General features: G+C 36.2%; 1 protein-coding gene across 5 annotated transcripts; it reads left to right on the top strand.

The window, feature by feature from the left end:
* The first annotated feature begins 2,241 nt into the window (after nucleotides 1-2,241).
* On the top strand, nucleotides 2,242-25,960 carry LOC125849217 (rho GTPase-activating protein 7-like). Of its 5 annotated transcripts, none has more exons than XM_049529276.1 (22): nucleotides 2,242-2,602; nucleotides 6,011-6,047; nucleotides 9,396-9,472; nucleotides 13,009-13,079; nucleotides 13,151-13,229; nucleotides 13,845-13,989; nucleotides 14,106-14,225; nucleotides 14,635-14,712; nucleotides 15,655-15,710; nucleotides 15,814-15,883; nucleotides 16,395-16,482; nucleotides 17,988-18,231; nucleotides 18,394-18,615; nucleotides 19,811-20,140; nucleotides 20,699-20,748; nucleotides 21,725-21,785; nucleotides 21,873-21,956; nucleotides 22,386-22,499; nucleotides 22,585-22,751; nucleotides 23,884-23,953; nucleotides 24,875-25,075; nucleotides 25,507-25,960. In XM_049529276.1, the coding sequence occupies exons 1-22, from the start codon at nucleotides 2,549-2,551 to the stop codon at nucleotides 25,690-25,692; spliced, it is 2,604 nt and encodes an 867-aa protein (XP_049385233.1). In that variant the 5' UTR covers nucleotides 2,242-2,548; the 3' UTR covers nucleotides 25,693-25,960. The 5 variants fall into 5 exon arrangements, with proteins under 5 accessions (XP_049385233.1, XP_049385239.1, XP_049385216.1 ...); XM_049529282.1 differs by having other exon boundaries at nucleotides 2,245-2,602; nucleotides 25,510-25,960; XM_049529259.1 differs by having other exon boundaries at nucleotides 2,245-2,602; nucleotides 22,585-22,754.
* Nucleotides 25,961-26,674: the final 714 nt, after the last annotated feature.

Genomic DNA, 26,674 nt, shown 5'->3' with positions numbered 1-26,674 from the left:
TTGACGCGTAAGAAGGCTATGCGCTTTCTACATGTCTCTGTTGTTGCCTAAGAGGGCTATGAGTTGTCTATAAGCTATGTTGATACCTAAGAGAACCATGTGCTGCTATGGGGCTATATTAATGCCTAAGAGGGCTATGTGATTGCCTACAGGGCTAAGGGACTATCGATAGGGGTATATAGACTGATTAGCACCTTCTGGGCTTATGGGGGCCTGAGTAGGTGGTCTTGTGTGCTGTTTGTACCTGTTGAGCTTATGGGGGCTCTGTTAGGTTGTTGCTTTATTATTCTTGATAAATTTTGATTTATGAACAGGTCAGTACACTTATCTTATCTTTGATTTATTTATCGGATTATTCCAGTATATTAAGATACTTGATCATAGCCTATTGCCTTTCATACTCTGTACATTATTTTGTACTGACGCCCCATTGCCTGGGGGCGCTGCATTCATGCATGCAGGTCCTGACAGATGACTGAGTAGACCTCCTTAGCAGCAGGATTGACTTCTTTTCCGTTGGCTAGTCCCTTTCCTCCGGAGCTACCAATGTTTGGAGGTTTGTTAGATTTTGTTGTACATATTTTTATGGGTAGGCTGGGGCGGCCCTGTCCCGCCAATCGTTAATACTCTTAGAGGCTTGCAGACTAGTGTGTGGGATTTATAACTACATTATGGCCACGCTGGCCTAGTTTTGTTGGTTTGCTAAAGCTTGCTGGTTGTGTGATGCGTTGTCTTGTTATATGCATGCTTTCAGTTTTGGTATAGAGATCATGGTGGCCTTGACGGCCCAATCAGGACTTCTGTGCTAGTTGACAATTTCTTTATATGAATTCTTGGGAGTAGCTGTAGATCTGTTGACAGGGGCCTTGCCGGCCGAGGGCTTAGTTTTAAGCCGAGATATATTTGTTTGTTTTCTTAATTGCATATGACTGCCATGCGCTGGTAACAAATGGTTCAGCAGGGTTGGCTCGGGCCTGGGTTTTGGCATTAGGAGTTAGTTGCGCCCCCTTGAGTTTGGGGCGTGACATAACACAAATCCTATAGTTTCAAAAAAATTGTACACTAATAAATTTATATTTTTTACTTTTGATTTTAAAAAAAAATTATTTAGGGGTATATATGATTTTTCTAGCAAATTTCAAGGTATATTTTAATTTTTTTCAGACATAATTTTTTTTTTGACTTTTTGATTATCATTATTTGAGTTTCTTATTCTTATTTTAATTTTTCTTTCATTCCTTAGTGTAAAAAAAAAAATTTAAAACTATTTTTTCATGGCTATATTATAATTTAAAAACTATTTTTTTCGGATATATTGTAATTTAGTTTTTGTATTTGAAGAAAAAAATTGGGTCATCTATAATAAATTTTATAAGAATATTAACAAAACTTAAATAAATTTGACCATCAAAATAATAAATCTAAATTAGTCATTGAAACAAAAAAATTTACAAAAAATAATAATATATGTTTGAGGAGGATTAAATATACACATATGGGATTATATTTTTTTAAAAATAATTAAAAAAATTAAACTAAAATTAATTTTTTCACTTCCGTTAGAGGAAAATGGTATATGTGAGTCATTTGTATAACAATAGGTGTGTATATGAGCCACTTTCATAACAAGAGATATATCAGCTCTTAATAACCAAGGTGAGGGATATATCAGACTCTTTCCCTAAATTAATTGCAAATTTAAGTTGGATTTGTGAGGAAAACATACCACAAAGAATAAATCATGAGTCATATGCCAAACAACAGTCAATGTCAGTTCCACTTTGTGGACCATAGGGTCCCCCACGCCACCACACCCCACCTCACACTATTTACTCCAATATTAAATTCTTTAAAGGAAAGCGGTAAAAAAACACCTTAACCCTCTATCTCAATATACATACATAACTCCCTCAAGACAAAACAACACTATAATATTAAACGTCTCGTAATAAACCTTAACCTTTTATCTCAATATGTGTCTTTCACATGGCCAAACGTCTAGTAACATATCATACCCCCCTCCCCCCACACACCCACCCCATACACACACCTTAAACCACCAAAGCAACTAACGTGGTCTCCACTCTCCCCCTACCCCACTTTCCTCTGTTCACTCACATTTTCCCTCCAATGTCTCTCTCTCTCTCTGCAATGAATATACAGAGCAAGTCACGGCCAAAAGTAGGTAAAAAGCAATCAAATAAATAACAAAAAATTACATAAAATTAGTATCAGTTTCCATAAAATAATTACTTCTCCTAACATGTACTTTACTACTATTACAATCTACGCCACTTAATCAAAAATCCACCCACCCCCGGATGAACAAGAAAACAAAAGTAACAAGACAATACTGTACAGAGCAGCAAATAGCCCTTTCTTTGTGTGTAGCAAAACCCTAAACTTTATTTTTTTTCAGATCTCTTCTGATTCATCAGTTATTTGAGTTATTTTCTTGATCTGAGACGACCCTATTTTCTTGATTTTACTGTTTTATGGTGCAATGTTTATGTTCTTTGCTTTAGTTTATTGAACCCCAAGAAGGGAAATGTCTGCTTCACTTGCTGCATTTGAGCGTCCAAGAATTGGTTCTTCTTCTGCGGTAAAGTTCTATTCTTTTTGCTTTTACTTATTTGTCTATAGGAAATATCAGTAAGTTCTGTGTACGCTCTACCGTCCTCGGACCTCACAATGGGTATATTGTTGTTGTTGTAGTATTTGCCTATCTTGTTTTGTTTGTTGGAAATGTAAGAAGTTTGGGAAAAAAAAGGAGAAATTTTGGGGCCATTTGTGATGTCAATGATAGTCAAATGAGCTCTGGACCTCACTTGTGGGATAACAATGGTTATGTTGTTGTTGTATTTGTCTATATTGTTTTGATGGGTTTTGTTTGTTGGAAATGTAAGAAGTTTGAAATAAAGGAGAGATTTTGGGGTCATTGTGATGTCAATGATAGTCAAATGAGGTAGGGGTAAGTTCTCTATATACTCTAAGTCTACCCTCCGGACCTCACTTGTGGGAGTATATTGTTGTTGTTGTTGTATTTGTCTATCTTGTTTTGCTGGGTTTTGTTTGTTGGAAATGTAAGAAGTTTGAAAAAGGAGAAATTTTGGGGTCATTGTGTAGTCAATGATAGTCTAATGAGGAAAAAATTGTTCTTTTGTTGGGGTTGTACTTGTTTAACTCAATATGAAGATTAAGAAAGGGAAAATTTGGGGTCAAATGATTTTCATTCAGAAAGATTAGTTCTTTAATTTGGGTTATACTAGATTTACTCAAGAGATTGTTCTTGGTCAAACTGTGATTAATAGGTAACTATAGCTAAATCTCAGAACTAATTGGGATGGATTACATGAATCTTAAATATCAAGTATGCTCCATTGGGCCATCTCATCTCAGTACTAAAGTAAATTGTCTTTTAAGGCCTAAGGGAAACTAGTGACGAACAAGTGATTTCTTTTTTGCATTTCTTATATGCCAAACACCGGAGAGAGAGAACAGTGTGCGATTCGTTTTTGTTTTTTTAAATTTACACCTTGTCTACATCTGTCTCTTTTTGGTATAGGTATTTTCTATTAGGACTGAAAGTTATGGATTTATACCTCTGTTATCAGCCTGGAAGTCTACTACGTGGTATAGACATCAAAAGCTAACTTATGCCAGGATATTCTTCCATTAATATGTTGGGGTTTTCCACTTTATCCAATGGGAAATTTGGAGTGTGAGCAACGCAATTTTTGTCGTAGTCAGAAATAACTTTTGGTATAGACTTTTTGCATGAAACTTGATATTTGGCAAGTAGAATTTCCATATGCTTGTAGTTTATCTGATGGAGTGTAATTTGTGATGTCAAAGTAGATAGCAGAGTTTCAAAATCTACTTGAAATGCTCTAAATAAACAAACCTTACTGGTAAAGAGACAGGTTTCTTCTATCTGAAATGTTTAGCTCTTTTCTATTTTTGGTGTAAACATGAATATCCTCATGAAGATGAGGATATCCCTAGTATGCTGGAGTCCTTAAGGAGTTCATAGGAAAACAGCAACACTTTTGTATTTCTGATTGTAAGTATTACTGGAATACGNAGATAGCAGAGTTTCAAAATCTACTTGAAATGCTCTAAAAAAACAAACCTTTCTGGTAAAGAGACAGGTTTCTTGTAGATGTGTGCTAGAAAGCAGTGGATGATTCTCAGTAAAGAGTTACACTGTAAGTTGCTTTTAGAGAGAAAATGGGGTTTCCATCATGTGTTGGTTTAGATCCCTAGTGTGCCAAGAAAAGTTTGTATTTGCTTGATTGGTGGTTAGGGGTGTGATTCTAATGGCTGAAACTTGAGGAAAGGGAGGATCACATATATTAGCTGGTGCTTTATGTGTAACACTCCATAGAGGATATGGATCATCCCTTACTACATTGCTAGGTAGAATCATGTTTGTGGTGGGAGATTTTAGGATGGTACTGGATATGATGCACCATGTCGAGTACTGTGAAGTAGGTACTATTTAGTTGGCCTGTCCAAGTGCACTTAAAGTCAACTACAACTAGAAGGCATACCAATCTTGCTACCAACAAATCTTTGACTTTGAATGTGAAAAGTTCCTAATAGGCTAGAGGACTGAAGAGAGGGCACCGGGCATGAGATATTGCTCCAGTAACACTTATGTGGATAGTATGGTGGAAGAGTAATGGAGGTTTTGAAGGGAAATAATTTGATTATGTATACGAGGTGTATCATCAATTTCAATGTCTCTTGGTGTACCTATGCAGCACTCATTCTACTTTGTGGAGAATGCTGTCTTATGGAAGCTTCTCTACTTTTTGGTACCTCTTGTATGCGCTGTAGTCTTAACGCTGTCCTAAAACCATAAAAAGTCCATGTTTTCTATTGTTGGAGGCTTGGAGCTCATCCACTTAGGTTACATATGATCCATGTGTGTCGTTTATAAGTAATTAAATGGTATACCTCTATACCATCTTGTGTATCTCTTCTAGTTGTGAATCTCATTTACCTATTTCGCTACCAAATGCTCCCATCATATGAACATGGATCCCCTTGTCATATATCACCCGTGCTTTCAAAAGATTTGGCTTTGTTACTGGTAGCAAGGACGGATCATTTGACTAGTGATGTGCAGTGCCTTTGCTATTTCTATGACTTTCTTTTTTTTTGAACTTGGTAACTTTGTATTATATCACAAAACAGTACATGGGTCGTACTATAACCTTATATACAAGTNCATATGAACATGGATCCCCTTGTCATATATGACCCGTGCTTTCAAAAGATTTGGCTTTGTTACTGCTAGCAAGGACGGATCATTTGACTAGTGCTGTGCAGTGCCTTTGCTATTTCTATGACCTTCTTGAGAGAAAGGTTTGCGCTCATGAGGGCATTGCAGCAAAACAACTATGGAGATGAGATCTTTTTGTTTCAGCAATTCTGTAGCTGAATTCTTCTTTTGATCACCAAGTTCTTATATCTGTTAATGGTCATTAAGCTAAGTCTTTGGTTGTATGGAGTTGTTCTTAACGGGATTCTATTGTTTCCTTGGTTGTTTATTCATGTTGTTATTCTTTTTCTACTGTTCTTAATTTATTATCATCCTTCGTCTCGTCTTTATTCTTGACAGGATACAATATTTTTTTAATGACCGGGAAATTTCACTGTTTTAGTTTAGAAACTTAGGGATGGTGGACCTAATCCCTCTATCCTCTGAAATGCTAGGGTCTTTCCTCTTGAGGTCACAAATTTCTCTTGTACGTAATGGTTTCATCTAGAAACAAAATGGAGCAAAAGAATTACTTCTGTTTAGATCTAGAATTTCCTACAGTATGAAGAACTTCAAAGTCACTTTGTGGTGTCATTATTGAAGCCTATAAACAAAATATCTCCTTTATTATTCATGTCTCTAACCATATTTTCTCCAAAAAGTTTGTTACATGCAAATGCTTCTAATTTTCCTTTACTTTTTTTCTTGCTCTTAAGATTTTAATTATGTAATAATCTGCAGGTTTTCAAGAGTGGACCACTATTCATCTCTTCCAAAGGTCAGTAGAGATGTTTTTAATTTCCTTAAGACCTTATAATTGGATATTATGGTCCCTGATGATTTGTCATGCTCTAGCTTACACAAGAACTCCGAACATTGTCAAACTTTTACTTGCTAGATTGGTCATGCTCTAGCTTACACAAGTAACTCAGAACATTGTCAAACTTTTACTTGCTAGACTGGACTTTTAGGTTTAATGAAGGGCACGCTTTTTATGTTTACCCCATCTCTTTTGGATCCAATATTGGAAGAACAGTTTGTTGTTAGCAGATAATTAGAAGGATGCTGGTCATGACCATGATAACATTTGAATAATTAATTGATGGGATCAGACATCATAGAACATTAAGATCCAGTGGTCTTTGACCTACTAAGTATTTATACACAACGGTAGAACTACTAATTCCTTGAATGAAAGGATGACGAGAACACAGTTCAATCCAAATTGTAGAAGAGGAAATATATTCTTCTGAGATACACCCATGAGAGCTAATGTTGAAGAATTACTATCTTAAAGGAGAAAAGATTTTGAAAATACTTAGTTGATGAGTTGAAAATATTCTCTCCCAAGATAGTTGCAGGAGTAGTGCTGGCAAAATAAGCCCATATTTTAATGAGTAAAATTTGGGCTTCAATGCATATTTGACCCATAAGAATGTGTTATTATGGGAATTTGAGGGATCATATAGGGTGTGTTTAATATGCAGATGTTTTCTAGTTTTCTCTTGTCTGGTTGACTTAAATGTTTTCCAAATGGACTTATTTTCCTCCAATTTAGGGAAAATTACTTCCCTATATAAAGTAAGAAAAATATTTTCTGGACCTGGACCCGGAGCCGGGACACAACACCGACACGAGACCCAATTTTCTACCCCAACTCAGAACCCTGACACAACCCAGGTCCGACTCCAAACATGACCCAAACTCTGGACTCAACTTGGAAACCGACCCGGGACTTTACCCTCAACCCCAACCTCGGTTTGAAATTTGACTCCCAACCTCGATTCAGGAATTGACCTGAGATCTGACCAGGAACCCGGCTCTCAACCCCAACCCAGGTATCTGTGGGACCCGGCTCTTGATCCAAACCAAGAACAGACCCAAGACTTGACCCGAGACCTGATTTTGACCCCAGCCTGACCAGGGACCCAAAACCCAAACCCGACAGCCAATCCCGACCCAATCCAAACTCCTTGACTACCTATTGCTCTTGTCGGGTAGCATGTCGGTGATGATGGACTATGCTGAATATATATATGGTACACAGTGGTTGATGTTAGTGACAATCAAAGGCATGTCTAGTTGTGCCTTTGAACATAAAAAAATAAGACACTAAAGCATGGGACTATTCCCCTTTAGCACACAAGTGGGTGATATGGTAGAGAAAAGGCAGGACCTTTTAAGGGGCAATGAACACTTTTTGTATAGATAAGAACATGGTTTCTGTTCCAATTTAATTTTTGGTGAATCCATCATGCTCTAGTTAGTGAAGATGATTAGGTACTTTTTTTCTCTGGAGAATTAGTTTTTATGTAGTTCTCTACTTTTATATACCTCCTGTATACCCGGATTTACCCCTGCATATAAATAATATCCTTACCTTATCAAAAATATTCTTGGTTGAGATGTTCTATCAAAAGTTACTAAGATGAGTAGACTATTTTTCTCAAAACATTAAGGATACTAGGGCTCCGAGAAAGATTTGCTTTAGCTGGCTAGCAGCTAGATGTTAGCCTTTTAGTCGAGGACTTAAGGAGCCAAAGGATAACATATGCTAACTCTGCCATCCTCTTGCAGTTGAAGAAGTTATTCACATCTGCATCCTCTTATATTTATATACAAATAAGACCAGGTCGAAAATATGGTCTTCCTTTTTCTTTTTCCCCTATAGTCAAATCTGGTGCCCACCAACTGGCAGTGGATTGGATGGCGTCGTTGGTTTGATTTATCTATTTATTGTCCTTGAGCAGTACTTGTCCACCTTGCTGATACTCTTTGGACTGAAAGTAAAAAGCAAAAACTATTTTATTTTTATATCAAAAAGGAAATAAGAGAAATCAAAAGAATGCCTGAGTACTGTAATTGGCTTAGGGGTTTTGGGTTGGTTATGATTAAGAATTAGGTTCAATGGATGATGGGTAGGAGGATGAAGACAATATGGAAGTCGATAGAAGATGTGTAGTTTCCTCAGTTTGGGAAGAAAAGCTTCCTGATGCTGCTTGATCATAGAAAGCGGAAACATTGGCCTTTTGTGATTAATGAAATATTTACTTGATGAAAAAAAAAAGACCAAAAACCCCATTCATACTTCAGAATGTGTATTTATTAGTAATGAATCCTGAAATAGCTGCTGCATTGAAGGAAATAATAATTTTTTTGGGGATAGGGAACTATAATTAGATACATAATTTTATCTTCTCAATAAAAAGAAAAGCACATTCTCAGTTTCTCACATAAACAAAAATGGGGGTAGGGGGATGAAGAAGGAGAAGAGCAAGTGAAAATAATTGTATTTTGTGAGGAGCAGTGGCGGAGGGAGGATTTTCATCAAGGGGGTTAAAAAAAAAATTAATCACGTAAATAATATCCACAAATAAACGGGTCGAATCGGATATAAACGGGTCGGATTAACCGGTCGAATCAAGAAGAAAGGGGTTTTTTAATATTTGACTTTATAATTAGGGATTAAACTAATAAATCCTAAATTCCCAATCAGCGTTTTAATTTTTTGGAACTATACATTGCTTTCTGATTGCATTATTATTTAAAAAAAAATAAATTAAAACGCTTGAAATATAAGCTGATAAAAGAAATGCCTCTGCCCGGATTCGAACGCGCGACCTCGCGTGCAGTAAAGCAAATTCCTGAACCCCCAACGCCACTGAGCTACGCCTTTGGTGTATGTTCAGGGGGTCCAATAGTATTTATATATACATATATTAAAAATTTAATCTTATATATATAGTGTAATTTTTCGACGAAGGGGGTTCGGATGAACCCCCTTCGTTCAACGTAAATCCGCCCCTGGTGAGGAGGGAAAAATTATTTGGAAGGGAACAATGCCTGCAATGGTTATTCATTCTATTCCCCCATGTGCCTATGATAGATTGGTCTTTTTGACTTACCTTTAATTTAGGCAAAAGTTTGTCCCATGCTCTACAACTTTCTGATTCTCTGTAATTGATAGAATTCTTCTGTTCTTTTATTCATTTCTTCAATCTGAATTTTCTTTTATTATTTAGACTCGTATCCCAACAAAAGAAATTCCAAAGAGCAACTAACTACATGAAGAAGTTCTAAATGTTGGTTGTTGATGGTGTAAAGTGGATTTTTTAACTTCCTGCAGGACTAGGTTGGAAGTCTTGGAAAAAGCGCTGGTTCATCCTTACACGCACATCTTTGGTCTTCTTCAAGCATGATCCGGTTAGTATCTTTTATCCCGATACTGACTTTTATTTAATGGAAAATCACATTGAACTTACTCTTCACTACCCCATTCAAACTTTGTACACAAACAAGTTGTTGAAGTTAGAGCGACTTTTGTCTTATGATGTTCATATCTATGACCATTTGTTACCTACAAGATTCCAATAATTATATACGGTTGGTATGCCATTTAGTGGAGGTCATATTTTGTGTGAAATTATCTGCTTTTATGTACTGCTTCTGTACGGGATGCTCTATTTAGATCAATAAAATGTATTAATGTATAGAAGTTATCAGTTTGGGATTGCAGCGTAGTTGATCAAAGAAATATATATGAACAGTTGGTGTTTCCAGCATTGATGGCGGCACACGATTTATTTAGATCAATCATCAAGAGATGGTTTCTTTTTGTACAAGTTCAAGACAATGTTGATACTTGTTTGATTTATTTCTTCTAAAAGAGTAACAACAAGAAAGTTCATTAATTAATCTAGAGACTACATAACGTGAAGTAGGATTTCATTAATTTAAGGATTTCCAGATCTCTCCATTTTGTATTATTTTTCTTTTTTTTAGCGGCTGAAAAATTAACTATCCTAAGAGGCATCAAGAAGTATCATTTTTTTTAATTGAAAATACTTTGATACTTGACTTAATAGAAAACTCTTGTTAAGAGATGATGGAAATGTCAATTGCATGGCTTCAAGATTTCTTCCTGATTTTGTTTCTTATAGTTGAGGGATAATTATCCTTGCACAAGCTATTAAGGGATATAGTCCTCTTAAAGTTGTAACAGCAAAGCTATAAGGTGACGGCTTTTCCCATGACCTACTTAGAACTACCATTTAGGGGAAAGGTTGAAGATAGAGATTTATGGAATCACCTGACAAGGTGGAAAAAGGTTGGGTGGATTAAATATGCAATATGTCCAAGGGAGAGAATTATTTTTGTGAAATCCATTTTACCTAAAATAATCAACATATTACATGGTTCTTGTTCTGTATGCCAAGCAGTACCAAATAAGTTGGAGAAATTGATATGGCACTTGTGGGGGGATGAAAAAGAGGGGAATAAATATTTTCAGAAAAAGAAGAAGAGGGGGATAAAAAGTATCATTTGGTTGATTAGATGAGGAGATACTTCTTGTGCAATGTAGAGGAGGGGAATAAAAGGTAGCATCTTTGGTTCAACGGAAGACAATAGAGGCCTCAATGAATGGGTGTTGGACTGCTGGGATTCGACAATTGTCAACATTCTGCTTGGCATTATGTAGGCAATAGTTATGAAGATTTTCCTATGAGGAGATTGTATTACCTAGAGGATATAACTCCTTAATGTGGATTAGCATTGATTGGTTGTTCTCAAAAGAGGTAATGAATCCTTTTGGAGTTGGTTCATGGAAGGATATTACGATGGGAAGAGATAATTTTTCACAATACAAGGTATTCAGAATGGATAATGGATAATGGCAGGAGAATTCAATTCGCAAGAATCACCTCTAGAGGATCATTTCCTTTAGGTTTTTAAAATTGGTTTCACAGGGAATCATATCCTCTAGGTGTAGAGTGATAAATAACAGGAATACTATAAAGTTGCCAGTTCCAAAAAAAAAACCAAATAGTAGGAATACTATGATATTTGACTNACTGTTTCACATGGTTACTAGCAAAGGAAGCAGTGCTGACACAAGAGAATATAAATAAGAGGAAGTTCCAACTATGCTCAAGATGCTATTTGTGTGAGGAACAGGCAGAGACAGTCAATCATCTCTTTTTGCATTGCAAATGGCCAGATCAATTATGGAGAATATTCAGCAGCCTTAGAAAGATCACTTGGGTGAAACCAAGAAACATAGTACAACTCCTAAATTGTTGGATCAATATTGGCAATACTACAATTAAGGAGGAGAGAGATGGAGGATTGTCCTAGCTTGTATATGGTGGACAGTGTGGAAAGAAAGGAATCAAAGATGTTTTGAGGGCAAGAAGAACAATTTGCAGAATTTCAAGATGAATTGTATAGCTCTTTATTATTTTTGGTGTAAACAGAAAGTCTTGGTACAGGCAGAAGAACTTTTTGATGTTTTAGACTATTTGGGACAAAGAGCACAGATGGAGTCAGGGTTTGGGCTTGGGACTTCCATGTTGGAGGTCTCAAGTTCGAAATCCCTTGCCAGCGAAAGCAAGGGGTTTGCCTTCTGGGTCGAGCTCGTCGCACCGGGCTTGCCTAGTGCGGGTTACCTCTCCTATGTGGTTTGCGAGCTATTGCATAGGAGCGGGGGTTTTACCCTATGCGCACCCAAAGAGTAGCGGCTGCGGATTTCCCTTGTCATAAAAAAAAAAGTATCATTTGGTTGATTAGATGAGGAGATACTTCTTGTGCGATGTAGAGGAGGGGAATAAAAGGTAGCATCTTTGGTTCAACGGAAGATAATAGAGGCCTCAATGAATGGGTGCTGGACTGCTGGGATTCGACAATTGTCAACATTCTGCTTGGCATTATGTAGGCAATAGTTATGAAGATTTTCCTATGAGGAGATTGTATTACCTAGAGGATATAACTCCTTAATGTGGATTAGCATTGATTGGTTGTTCTCAAAAGAGGTAATGAATCCTTTTGGAGTTGGTTCATGGAAGGATATTACGATGGGAAGAGATAATTTTTCACAATACAAGGTATTCAGAATGGATAATGGATAATGGCAGGAGAATTCAATTCGCAAGAATCACCTCTAGAGGATCATTTCCTTTAGGTTTTTAAAATTGGTTTCACAGGGAATCATATCCTCTAGGTGTAGAGTGATAAATAACAGGAATACTATAAAGTTGCCAGTTCCAAAAAAAAAACCAAATAGTAGGAATACTATGATATTTGACTACTAACGATAAAAGACCAAGGATTACTTCATTAAAAAAAGGAGAGAAAACCAAGGGATCTCGTGGGGCATTACTTCTAGGAGGGCTATACAGGAGGTGGAAGGGATTATGGAACACTGGGAGGAAGGAGGACCAAACTGTGAGGTCTTATTACACTGTGGAAGAAGGAGGAACACTGTGGAGTCCAAAACCTCACAGTTTGGTCCTGCTTCTTTTTCCTTTCTTTCTCGGAATCAAGTGATTCAAGTTCAAATACCAATTCCATCTGAATAGTTCTATTTTAATGTTTTTGTCCTCTCTTGTGGATGTGAGTGACCTTGATGTATTGAATCCATAACATCTCTTTATCATTGTCAATCTATCAAATGGATTTCCAAAAACACGGAGAGCCGAAGAAGTTCGAGATACAATATGCTGAAGGATCACACTTAATTTTGTCAACTAGTAGTCGAGTTTTGATTTTACTCGCATGTCATCTAATTATTTTTTCTATTGATTTGTTCACTTTTAGCTTGTTGAGACTCTCTTAAACTTTTGGTGGTTAGTTACCATGTCTTATTTTGTCTCTGTGTACTTGATTATCAAGTTTCTACTAATTACAAATGTCAAGTTTGAATTTCTGTACATAAATGCTTACAGTTAATGCTCCTCATGTAGAGCACACTTCCTCAGCGAGGTGGTGAAGTGAATCTAACTTTGGGGGGAATTGACTTGAATAATTCAGGGAGGTAATACACACATCATATTCTGGTCATCTAATTTGTGTGTGTCTTTCTGCTAACAACTGCTTGCTGTTCAGTGTTGTTGTCAGAGAAGATAAAAAGCTATTGACTGTACTGTTTCCAGATGGACGCGATGGACGAGCTTTTACACTTAAGGTGCTTCTACCTCTCTATCTCCCCTTGATTGAACCCCCTCCAACCCACCACCACACACACACACACACACCCACCCACCGACACACACATTCTTCTACATTAAAAAATGTTCTCAGAAACTCAGAACTTGTGATGTATCTGAGAAATGACCCAGTTGCTAGCAGAATAGGTCTCTCATCATATCTTTCTATTCATTTGAGTTTTTTATAAGCCTCTTTGGGTAGTTTTGTATCAGTAATTCAGTATGTGTTGTAATCCATACTTCATAATCTGAGCATTGAATTTGCTAATCATAGCAGTGCTGCCGAGACAATATTAAATAATTATTTTTCTGAAACTATTTTTGATGAGGCATCTTTTTTTTCTTTTTAAATTGGTATCCTTTCTTTCTTTTAATCAGTAATTGGTGAGGCATCTTATCTTCTTGTATTGACAAATAACTCATTTTATATGTGTAGAATTGTTCCACTGACAATAAATGTATATGGAATCTCCCTACACCCACACCCAAAAAAAAAGAAGAAGCAATCTTGTTGAATATTTAATATTTATACATGCACCTCAGTCACACGTCAATTGAATTTTCTCTACTAAGCCCCAAGCTTTCTACTGTAGGCAGAGACATCAGAGGATTTGTATGAGTGGAAGACTGCGCTTGAGCATGCTCTTGCACAAGCGCCTAGTGCTGCTTTGGTGATGGGTCAGGATGGCATTTTCCGGAATGACGCTAGTGATTCCTTTGAAGGGTCTTTCCACCAATGTTAGTGCACTCTTTACTGTTATCTGCCAAGACTTATTGAGTTTCATCTTCAATGAGCAGATGAACATTGATCTGTTCAATTTTCATTATTTTTAAGCAGTTTACTTTTCATTCAGGGAAGGATAAACACCCTGTTAAATCTTTTGTTGTTGGGAGACCAATTCTGCTTGCCTTAGAAGATATAGATGGAGGCCCTTCCTTTCTTGAGAAGGCACTGAAATTTCTTGAGAAGTATGGTAAGCCCACCCTTGATCCATTGTGAAGGCCTTTGGTGTAGGTTACACAGTGACATTATTGCGTGACCTTTTTGGTTATTTTAGTATTATTTAATATCATTTAAGCACAACAACCATCTGTCTTTCTGGAATCATAGCTAGTTTTCTTCAATTGCTGTTACATTTATGGTCTAGCTTCCTTTTTATAGTAAGAAAACTTTCTAATTAGGAAGAAAGAAGAATGATCCAAGGACAAATTTTAACTGATGGAAAGGTGGATGATCTTAGAATTACATTGAATTTGTTAAGAAATTCCTCCTCTGCTGTAAGGCGTGTGCATTGTTGTCCTTACTGAAGATGCTGAATGGGTGCCAGAGATAATTAGATTCTGTTTTAATTGAATCTGGCTATAAATTTTCTGTTTTCGCAGGTACCAAGGTCGAAGGTATATTACGGCAGTCTGCAGATGTCGAGGAAGTGGAGCGGAGGGTAAAAGAATATGAAGAAGGTAAATTTTTTGTTTGATGAATGACATCTTCCTTATATTGAAACATTTGGAAGAAAGCTTGTATGTTGTCTGATGCTATTTTTTTTCTTCACATGGGAAGAATTGAAATATCTAATGGCTTGGCATGTTTAGATGGAATATTGTACCCAATGCATCTTGATTCCATAATTCCCGTTGAGAATATTGAATATAGTAGTTCTATAGTCTTAACTTTTGTATATGAGCAAACACAATCTCTCTCTTGTAACATTTGTTTTTCTGCATCTTCTTGAAGCTTTTTAAAATGAATATCCCTTTCTTTATCAAATAAAAATTGTGTTTACTAGTTAGAATCAATTAATCAGATACTATAATTATGCAGTGTTGAATTCTTTCCTAGTTAGAATATGATTTGCAAGCTATTGCATAGGAGCAGGGGTTTTACCCTGTGCGCACCTAAAGGGTAGCGGCTGCGAGTTTCCCTTGTCATAAAAATAAATAAAAAATAAAAAAATGTGTTTGTACTAAAAACAAACTTTTGTTCGTCCTTCATGTCCATTTCTGGTTTCTTGTGGTTAAATGTTGATCCAGATCTAGTTTTAGCCAAGCTTCGCAGAAGTAAAAAAAAAACACTAGCCTGCCGCTTTCCTTTGGTTGAAAACATGCCACAAGAGACAGTCAGAGAGGCTGAAGTTTACTTGTTTTCTTGATACCTTTTTCTTGTTTTATTTCCATGCAATGCTGACTTGCTATAGACATATTAAAGTGTGATTCACTTACTATCCTTTTCTTTCCTTTCTTTTCCTATCCTGTCTTTGGTGTTTTAGAAATATGGTCTGGCTAACTGCTACACTGTCGGAGAACATGAACTAAGAATTTGTAGGGGTTTATTATGTGCCCTCAGCCCTGCTGTTTTAGAATAAACATATTTTCTATTGCTAATCCATGTCAAACTGTTTGAAGGCAAAACTGAATTTGGTCCCGGAGAGGATGCTCATGTAATTGGTGACTGTGTTAAGGTATTGGTCTGATGAACTTATTACTTGTTTGACCCTGTCACCTCATTCTGTTGTTGAATATCTTAATTCTCTTTAATTATGCTTGGAGCTACCTTTTATGCAGCATGTGCTTCGTGAGCTTCCCTCATCTCCTGTTCCTGCTTCCTGCTGTACTGCTCTGTTGGAAGCTTATAGTAAGTAAATTTGCCAACATTTGTTAAGAGATTTTTACAATTATTTCTCAGAGTAGTTAAGTGCTTGTTACTTTGCGGTTATTTCTAACAACCATCACAGCTCCCTTCCTGATGTTTCTAGTAGTTTTTTTTCCACAATTTTGCTTGTTTTCTTATTGTCTACTGTATAGATCCGATGAATAGAGTGCCTTAATAAATAGTTCAAATTTCTTGGGCTTCCAATTATCAAAGGCTAAAGGTTTTGAAGTAGTTAAATTTGAGAAATTTAAGATTTTATTGAAGTTCTTGGAACTTTGAGAGGAACTTAATTCATCTCTTTCTTTGTCAGTCGTATAAAGTCTCAAGATATGAAATTATCTGTTGGTCCATTTGTTGGTCACCAGAACTATTTCTGTTCATTATGGTTACATGTGCTACTTGCTTGTATTTAGTTAACATTCTTCAGTTTAGTCAGGTAAAACTTAAACAAATCAGTTTTCTAACTTCTAGTGTTTCTCTTTTTGGCCCAAAGAAATTGATCGAAAGGAAGCCCGAGTTAATGCTATGCGCTCTGCCATTCTCGAAACATTTCCTGATCCAAATAGGCGCTTATTACAGAGGTATACTCTTTTAGTGATCTGCTGATATGGTTGTGTATTTCTGTTTTGATCCTTTGTTTTTATTTTTTGTTACTATCTTTTATGTGGCCGATGATGTTTTACTAGGTGAAAAGTTGTTTATGATATATAATGGATCTGTTTTGGCAATTGAATGCTTACAATCTCTTTGTTTTATCGGAACAGTTATAGAAAATATGTAATGCTGAGTGGATCGTCTGTAATTCCCTGATTTCTTGGCCAAATAAATCCTTGGAAATCTTACTGATTTGTTAATGTCACAAGAAACAAAAAATTATTTGGATATATCAGTATTGTTTGCTGAGCAATTGTTTCTGCCTGTTGTCCATTAACTTTTTATTGAGACAGACTGTATTTTATCTGGATTTAAAATTGTTATGGTTTGCTGGACAACGGTTTCATTGTCTGTCCATTAATTTTTAGTTAAGACATTAGTTTAATCATTGCCAAAATGTCAAGAAAAATAAATGGAAAAACAAGAAGGATCTACATTTCAGGCCCTTGATTTGCTTCCATATGTTAAATGTGTGTGGGTGGACGAAAAACTTTCTTTCGTATAGCGGTTTTTCATGTAGCACCATATTCGTGTGATGTGATGCACCATTGTAATGATTAATTAATTCTTTTTGTCTAAAATGAACTTCATTTATCTGAAACTTAATTGGAGAAAGTGGGGAACTGAATGAAATTGAATTCTAGAGGAGCAGATGATAGTAAGGTGTCAGAAAGTACAGTTTTATATATTTTCATGAACATCTTTCTGGAGGTTTATAAAATAATAAATATACTAAATTATGGTACAAAACAATAGGCAAAATTAAAGAAAGTACAGTTGTCATCTATACTTCCAAAATTGAATAGGGATTCCTGTGTACTATTGTGAACTGACTGAGGAATCTCTATATTCTTCAAAAGAGCTATTTGATGGTTAAAGCTCATCAGTTGACTATTATTTATCTCAGAAGGACAAAGTTGATCTACTTGATTATCATGTTCTGTTTGTGTTTGGCCTGTTATTGGTGGTAGAAAAATTAATTACCCCAAAACAAAGTGTGGAGTTATACATCCGTGTTGGTCACTACGCAACTATAAACCTGCCCTTTCCCCTTTCTCCAAATGTTTCACCCAATTTATGCACCTCACTGGTTTATGCTGGACTGCCCTCTGTGTCTCTATTTGCAATTATCCTGATGAGAGGTGGTTAATCCCTGGGGTTATTCTGGCCAATCTTAGATATTTCATTTAACTGCCATGTTGTATGTCCATTTTGCAAACTTTTCAAGCAAGAAGATTAGTTATGAGAGGAGACGCTCTTTAAATCCTCAGTTTTATAGTAATACACTTCAGATCTGTACATTGTTTTAGTTTCCTCTGTCTTAATTTGAGGAAGATGAACTTTGTAGGCAAATGTTAATATTTTTTGTTTTTTGTTTAATTAAAAGAAACCTATCATTTTGCCAACCTTACCTGTGAAGTTGCTAGTGCAGAATTCTGAAGATGATGCATACAATTTCTTCACATCATTCTGAAAATCGGATGACACCATCTGCTGTTGCTGCTTGTATGGCACCATTACTTTTAAGGCCTCTTTTAGCTGGCGAATGTGAGTTGGAGGATGATTTTGACTTCAATGGTGACAATTCTGCTCAGCTTCTTGCTGCTGCTAATGCAGCCAATAATGCCCAGGCTATCATTACAACCCTTCTCGAGGAGTATGAGAATATTTTCGATGTAAGTCGCTCAATCCTTGATGAAAAGAAAAACAGTGAAAATCTTTTAAGATTATCTCTTTCATCTTTTTCCCTTGATTTACTTTTGTTGGTTTTAGCTTGGTCAATCCTACAACAATGTGTATCGGTGGATGTGCTTAGCTATTCGTTGTGTTTCTTACAGGATGATAATCTACATAGGTGCTCTATTTCAGCGGATTCTCAAATTGGACATAGTGGGAGTGAAGAATCATCAGATAATGAAAATATGGATATGAAGGACAATGGTTATCATGATGCTGAAAATGAGGTTGACCCAGATACCGATGATGATTGTGATCGCATATTGAGTGGTAAATTAAGCGAAAGCAGTGGTTCCGCTGCCAGTGATCTTTATGATTATAAGGTTCTCTCTTGTTCCCTTCATTCTCATGGCTAAAGATTATGTGTCTTCCATTTGTCGTATTCCTATTTTTCCTTTTTAGTCTTAATAGTCTGTTTGTTACTTGAGCTGGGGGTCTTTCAGAAAACAGCCTTTCTACCTCCATAAGGTAGAGGTAAGGTCTGTATACACTATACACCTACACTCCCCAGACCTCACCTTGTGGGATTACACTGGGTATGTTGTTGTTGTTGTAGTTGTATAGTCTGTTTGTCCAAGCTTTTGAGAAGTCAACAACAACATACCAGTGTAATCCCACTAAGTGGAGTTTGGGGAGAGTGGTTTAACATAGTCAATCCTACAACAATGTGTATCGGTGGACGTGCTTAGCTATTCGTTGTGCTTTCTTACAGGATGATAATCTACATAGGCTACTCAAACCTAACCCCTATCTTGTGAAGGCAGAGATGCTGTTTTCAAAGGACCCCTGTTCCTTCTGAAACAGTACTTACTCCCTTATTACCCAAAGCAGGGGTCAAGACAAAAGGGACAAGAGATTTAGAAGAATGTTCCCCAATAGAACCCAGGGAAACCCCCTTTCTAGAGCCAACAGTCACACCGATCCCGTCTCCACCTACCCCAAGCAACTAAAACCTGTTAATATGGCTACTGTAAATATGGCTTTTAGCACTGCCTTTTTGCTAATGGAATATAACTCTGTTTCCTTTTAAAAAATAATAATTTATCACCAGTTCGGCGATTGTAAAACTGTCCTCTAAATAACTTTTGAAGTTCTCTCTCTCCTATTTTTTTTTCATTTGACAAAAGTCACTTGTTTTTGTGATGACTCAATTTGAGTTGTTATGGAACATAATCTGAGGTTACAACTACATTTTTCTTAGTAGATTAAGTGTCATCATTGATTACTTCTAAACTTCCTGCGAAGTAGTCATGTTATGGGACTATATTTCAAAAGGGTGACAATCTGAACAAAATGTAATGGCAGTGTGTCCATTATTACTCCTTAATCATGTACGCATGAAAAATAACTCCATAATAAGTTGGTAGAAACTCAGAGAAAGTTACTTTGATATTTGTGTCATCTGGCCTTGTAATTGTTAAATTTCTTAGATGGACTATGAGGAATTTAGAACCCCTATAGTCTCTGTGTGCTATGTTCTGTGAGTATTTATTTGCATTGTGTTGATTTTCTGCACAGGGGGTTGGAGGGAATGACTCAGATATTGGATCTCCAAGAGATGGTTGTTTACAAGGAGTGAAATTGAAACCAAAAGTGGACCCTCAGCCACTTGCAGGCTCTAATGTCCCATTGCATGAACAATTGGAAAGACGTGGAAATGAGATAAACGCTTTTCGCGAATTAGCTGTTACTGAGTCTCAGCGATCCATGGGTGAGATACTCTCATCTATGGATCCTGGGCCACCCCTGGGTGTCCCTGTACCTGATTCTGGCATAGAGAAACCGAGTGGCAAGCTAACACCTTCAAACCAGAATGCCAAAAGGTCAACATTTTGGGGGAGAAGCAATGTGAGTGTTAGCATTTATTTGTGAACTTCATTTTCCGATGAATACACTATGTTCTTAGTGCAAAATATGAGGCATTAATTCCATGATTGCAATTAGAATGTTGATTTTTATTGCATAAAGTATTCAGGAGCAGGTACCGTTTTATTCATGCTAGGATTGATGTGAAAAATCCACAGATTTTCTCATGTCTAGAATAGCCTACACTAGATCCTATAAGTTTGAACTGTGACTTCATTTTGATAGAGCTGGTGATTAGGATATGTAAGATGGGTTAGCATACCTGTACTCATTTCTTGTGGACATAATGGTGACAACAGCGTAATGTGCTTGCTGATTAAGATGGGATTGTCATTCATAAACATTATTATCTGTGGAAAACACATCAGTACCCTCGTCATCTGTGAAGAGTTGAGATTAAATTGGATAAGATCATTGAATATATACATCTGCTTCTGTATCTATTATAACAAATATAAATAGGATAACTTGTCTGCTTCAATAGATGTATCATGATTGCTGAATAAGGAATCTAATCCTCTGATTGTTACTTTTGCACAGGGTAGAAGTACTCCATCAACAGAATCAATTGATTCTTCTGGAGAGGAAGAGTAAGGCTTCTTCTCTCTCCTGGTATTTAGAGACTTATTTTAGAATTTGAGTTGATTGAAATGACTCCATCTTGATTGAAGAAGAATTATGAACGGGTGTCTCTATGGTACCAAAAAGGATTTTAAATTCTTTTATATCTAGATGGTTTAATTATCAATAAATTGTATATCTTGTTTTAGGTCAAAGTTGGGAGAAAGACAAGATTCTGTGATGTGGGAGCGGTAGATTGGTGATTGGTCAAGTAGTAATAAATGATAATACCTTAAATAGTTGTGTAGCTGAATTTAGACCAGTCTTTTGTCCTTCAACTAAACTAGTAGAAGGAAGATACTAATAAATAGTCAAGTTCAGGGTGGGGGTGAGGCAAGGTGATTATGACAATGCAAAGTTTTGGTGTGCTCTGAATTAAATGTGCCAAGTTTAGGGAGGTTTTAGGTATTCTTCCTATCAAAAAATTATGATCTCTAATCTAATGAAACAAAAGGAGGGGGACATTGTGCGATTAAAATAATGCTTTTATTTAAATGAAATGTTTGTGCAAGTAGGCATCTTTTTACTTGTTATATCGTGCTATTTGGAAATTGCTGCATTGGTTTGTCAGTGTACCAATGCCATCTGATGTCAGCACCTACTATTTTTGCAAATATGCATATTATGCTTGTATCCTGCTAGCTGACAATTTCTGCATTGATATTTCATTGACTCAATGCTCATCTATTTCTCTGTGCCGTTCAATTTAAATTTTGTTTTCTTTTGATTTGTATCCTCTCTGTAATTCAACACTAGAAGAGACAATGCTTCAGGTAAGTTGGAGTGACACTAAATTTCCTGTTTCAAAGCTTGTTTGTGGGTTATAAACTTTAGAAGATGGCCTCTATGAATGAGTTTTTGGGCAAAGTACATTGTTAGTTTCACCTTGTTTCATCCTTTTGTCATTCGAAGTCTCTAAGATGGGCCTTTTTGACATGTCAACAGGCTTGCTATACAGAGACTTGAGATAACAAAAAATGACTTGCGCCATAGGATTGCGAAGGAGGTATAGATCCCAGTTTGTGTTTTATTTTATAATTCATGAGTTTCATTCTCTTCTTTGCTAAGTCCATTTACTTTTAACCTGTGTTAGGCAAGAGGAAATGCGATTCTACAAGCAAGCCTGGAGAGACGAAAACAAGCTTTGCACGAGCGTCGCTTGGCCCTTGAACAAGATGTATGAGAGTAATTACTCCCTGATAAGACCACAAAGTGTTGTCCATTTAAGCTAATTTATTTATTCTCTCTTTAATAATGTAGCAACTACAAAACTCAATTGCATTGCATGATTCCTTATAACCTATTACTTCTTTTCCTTTCTATATATGCATATCAATTGTAATTTTCAAAAAATCTTTTTTCCCTTATTTTATGTGGTTAGTTGGCTGCTGTTGACTAATATCCCTACTAATCATCTGTTTCTTCTCTACTTTGTCCAAGTTTTCATCTTTTGGTCACAACTGTAAATATAGCTGGTTTTGCTACTCTAGTATGATTCCTAATTCTTCTTAAGATGTGTTCTGCACTTTGTAGGCTGAAGTTTTTGCACTCACAAGTTCACACTTTTTTTTGGTAAATTATTAAACCACATGTAACTTTTATGAAGGTGGCTAGACTACAAGAACAGTTACAAGCTGAGAGAGACTTGAGAGCTGCACTAGAAGTTGGTTTGAGCATGTCTTCTGGACAGTTGTCAGGTTCTCGTGCTATGGATTCCAAGGTTGTAGTGATGATCTAGTAACTGTTGGCATTTTCCTTCCCATTGATTTGCTCTATTTCTAATAAGGCATTTTACTTTTATGAAGACTAGGGCTGAGCTTGAAGAAATAGCCCTTGCGGAAGCAGATGTGGCTAGATTAAAGCAGAAGGTTGCTGAGTTGCACAATCAACTTAATCAGCAACGGCAGCATCATTATGGCTCATTAGCTGATGCTTGTGATCGTTATCAAAATGGGCCAAACCATAATTCTCAGTTGTGAGTGTAATTTCAGTTTTTTTGTACTTTTTCAAGTGTCCTTGTTTCAATTTCAAGTGCTTCTTAGTGGCATGCAAATGCAATAATTGAGAAGATATTGTTGTTTATAACTGACTAGAAGAGAATTCCATTTTGATCATGGGCTGTTCCATTTTATCATGTCAACATGACTATCTAAACTATAAATCAAATTTTAATTCCAGCACCAAGTGTTTCCCAAGCTAATGATATCTTTTCTTATTCCTTGTTATAACCAGAAAACCACTTGAACCATTGCAACTGCTAGTGATGCTGCCAATAATTGATTGTCATGATAGCTCTTGGTAAATCAGTAGGAAAAGGATAAGAAAAAGATTTTTTAGGGCATAAAAATTAAGAACCAATACACCCCACCCTTCCTAGACCCCACTTGTGGGATTGCACTGGGTATGTTGTAGAAATAAAGAATCAATATGTCCCAGTGAGAAATAAAGATGCGGGAGAGTACTATTAAGATGCGCAACATTCTTGTCTTACACAAAGCCCTTATTATATGCATACTTTCCACAGTACCAAGTACTTAATTTTCAATGTGCGACACTAAGCGTAGTGATATATATCATATCTGACAGTCCCTGTATGTGAAAATATAGGATTGCTTCGTACTTGATGATTAGCTTCAATTCTAAATACTCTCAAGTACTGCATTTTGACGTACTTGATGTCATTCTATCGTAGTAAATTTGACTGAGAAGTGCTTGTCTTATAACGTACAGGTCTTAATAAGTTTTAATTATGTAGTCTAGTGGTGGATGTTGTGGGTTTTCAATTTCTAGCTACTCAACACACATTGGGTATGCCATAAGCACAAGCAGACATATGTTTTTTCTAAGATGTACATTTATCTCTGCATTGTTATTTCTTTATCTACATGAAATATTCAAGGCTTTCATATATAGCAGCTGATTTTTTTTTTTCTGTTTTTTTGTTGTACGGCATTCATGTTAAGAGTACACAGATGCACTGTCCCTTTCCAAAGAGAACGACGGAAGTGATCCTAGATGGAGCATTGCATGCACTTTCCGTTTCTTTGAATATTTATATTTTGATTAAGTTCTCTTTACTTACCAAGTGTATTCTCCGTCTGTAGGAAATATTACCAGCAAGATTTTGACACGACACTCGCTTTCTGTAATCATGAAAGAAGACAAAGAAATGAGGTAATTTTGTCCTCCTGTATATATTGGGTTTTATATAAAGCATATAAGTGGTCATGCATTTTGTATTAACAATTTTGGCCTTTACACATTTCTTTTCGAATTATGTCTCCGTGGTAAAAGTCAAACATGCAGCATCCTCTTTGGTTTTGCACATTCTTGGTCATGCTGTCAGTGATGTGTTTTTGAGCTATTAAGTTGCGTATTATTGTATTTTTTTCATACTGTATATCCCTTAATGACTTCTTTCTCTTTCTCCCCTCCCTGTTATGCTGGTCTTTATTCCTTTTTAGTTCTATTGTGTGATCAAGTGCCATTGTCTGAATTGTCAAGACTATGTTTTGTTTTTGTAGTCTTGTGTGGAGAGACTGCTTTTTGTGAATAGATTCCTTTGCCCTTTATCTTACTTTTTATATAATTTGTGAGCTAATTCAAAAGATCTTCTTCCCTTGATTCCTGCTTCAAAAGTTCAATACTTTTACCGCTAAACGTGATGGCTTATCAGAAGAAAAGATGAAAGTGGATTTATGTAAATGAATGCAGTCTTAAACCTCATCCATATCATCCAGGGAGCATGCTATAATTTTTTTCTGAGATTTCAATTCTTGGTTTTTCATTTGGAATTTGCAGAAAACTGAAAGGGTTTTAAGATATTGAAAGAGTTGTTATGACTGAGCTCTACGAACTTGAAACATGTGAATGTTTTTCTGACTAATTTATTTATTCTTGAAAGAAAAGAGAAGTAGATGCAAATTATGATGTTTTAGATGCTGGAAGTTGCGAGATTTTCTTTCATTTATAAAGAAGTTAAATTAAATGCAAACGTTCTAGATTCTAGGCTGTGGAGTTGTAAATTGATTTGTTGATTCTATGTTTGTAGTTTATAGAATTTTCTCATATGGTGATCGTTCCAAAACGATGCAGGAATTGCTGGGATCAGATTTGAGGAATATGAAAGGACAAGTACTGACATCCACCTCTGGTATTAGGCAGCCTGCTCGGAAACAACTCCGAGAGACAAGCTTAAGTGATTCTAAGAGTACTGAAGCATCAACAGGTCGGTCTGTGGGTGAATGCGATGCTGTTGATTCTTCCCCCCTGCATCCCACTTCAAAGGCCACTGAGGTAACAAGTGAAAACTTCATCTTTTTGTTCTCACACAAAAGCATGCATGAGTGGGCACACGAAGGCTCCAACACATCAGCACATATGGATGACCCCACTGATGTAGAGATAATACATCACAATTTTGCTAGATCATTTCTATAGATGGTAGCTTGTGCTCACCTCGACTTGACTGTTCCACACCTCACTAGTATAAGTATCGGGTAATTTTGTTCACCAAGGCTTAGGTAGAGATTTGAACCCTGGTTTCCCATGGTTTACACCCATAAATGCCACTTTAGCCAAATTTGGACCACGATTTGCTTGTATCACTTTTCAATTTCGCCGTATGAGAATAGTAGAAATATACACCATAGAGTTGACACTTCTTTTAAGATGAAGTTAGTACATCTGCTGAAATGTTTTGTGTGGTCTTTTGACCATTATTTTAGCAGGTTATGGATTATACACGACACCCTTCGGCTGCATCTTCCACTTTGGTTGAACTAACAACACGTCTCGACTTCTTCAAGGAAAGACGCTCTCAGCTGATGGAACAACTCCATAACCTTGACCTAAACTATGGATCAACATCTCATCAACCTATGTACAAATCTTCATCTCCTCCATGGAACTAATTGCAAAACGGAAGCTGCAACACTCCCCATCATCTGTATATCCTTTGTGTATTATAGCGTATAGGTTTCTCACGTACTGTATTACTTCGAGGTATCGTTATTGTACTCATCTCTGCCCTTTCTGTTTTGGTTGTATTGTTGTTGTCTCTGTCTTGTTAGTGATCTCATTAATTCTGAAATTCATACTGTAACATAATAAAATGTATATTATTGTGTTGTCTAATAGACAAAGCACCTTTGCTGTGTGCAGTTGGAAATTTTTCATGTATATTTGATGTTAGTAATTTTGTTGAGGTTGTGATTGGTCTGAAGGGTGGATCACAGACATTATTTCTCGGTTATAAAAAAAAGTAATTTTGTCGAGGCATGTCATGTTACTTGGTACTTTGGAGCTCAGGTAATTGTCATAAAACCAATGGAAGCACCAAAATTGAGCTTAAACAAACTATTGTCATACATATTTCGGAAAATTCATGAATTTATACACAAAAATTGAGATAATCTTAAATTTCTATCTGTGATACAAACTTGAAAAAGTGACTGTTATGGTTGGTTACACATTGTAGTAAATTCATGGATTAGTACATACAAAAAATTGAAAATAAGAGAGGTCTGTTTTTGAAAAATTAATGGATTAGTAATTTTCAATTTTTGATTTGGGATACAAACTCCAAAATAAGAGAGGTATGTTTTTGAAAAATTAATGAGTATTATTTGATAGGTCATAATAATGAGCACATAAAATTTGGGCTCAAACATAGTCGATCACATATATTTTAGAAAAGTTATGGTTTTATACACATGAATTATCAAAGATATTTCTGAAATTCTTTTTTGTAACACATAAAGTCCTAAATAGCGTGGTCAATATATTGTCTCCAATGGATCCATAAAATTTAAGCTCAAACAAAGCTGGCCACAACATTACAAAAAATTGAGATAATCTAGAAGTCTTATTTTGTAACACAAACTTCAAAAAAAG

Source organism: Solanum stenotomum, chromosome 1 (assembly GCF_019186545.1).
Source record: "Solanum stenotomum isolate F172 chromosome 1, ASM1918654v1, whole genome shotgun sequence".
Classification (NCBI taxonomy): Eukaryota; Viridiplantae; Streptophyta; class Magnoliopsida; order Solanales; family Solanaceae; genus Solanum; species Solanum stenotomum.
This window is presented reverse-complemented; position numbering and strand designations above follow the sequence as displayed.

What these genes read in the sequence shown, in the direction of transcription:
- LOC125849217 (XM_049529259.1), top strand. Translation starts at nt 2,549, where the DNA reads ATGTCTGCTTCACTTGCTGCATTTGAGCGTCCAAGAATTGGTTCTTCT. An exon ending in AGTATGAGAATATTTTCGAT is followed by an intron (nt 18,232 to 18,393) that starts GTAAGTCGCTCA and finishes TGTTTCTTACAG; the next exon opens with GATGATAATCTACATAGGTG. An exon ending in GTGATCTTTATGATTATAAG is followed by an intron (nt 18,616 to 19,810) that starts GTTCTCTCTTGT and finishes TTTTCTGCACAG; the next exon opens with GGGGTTGGAGGGAATGACTC.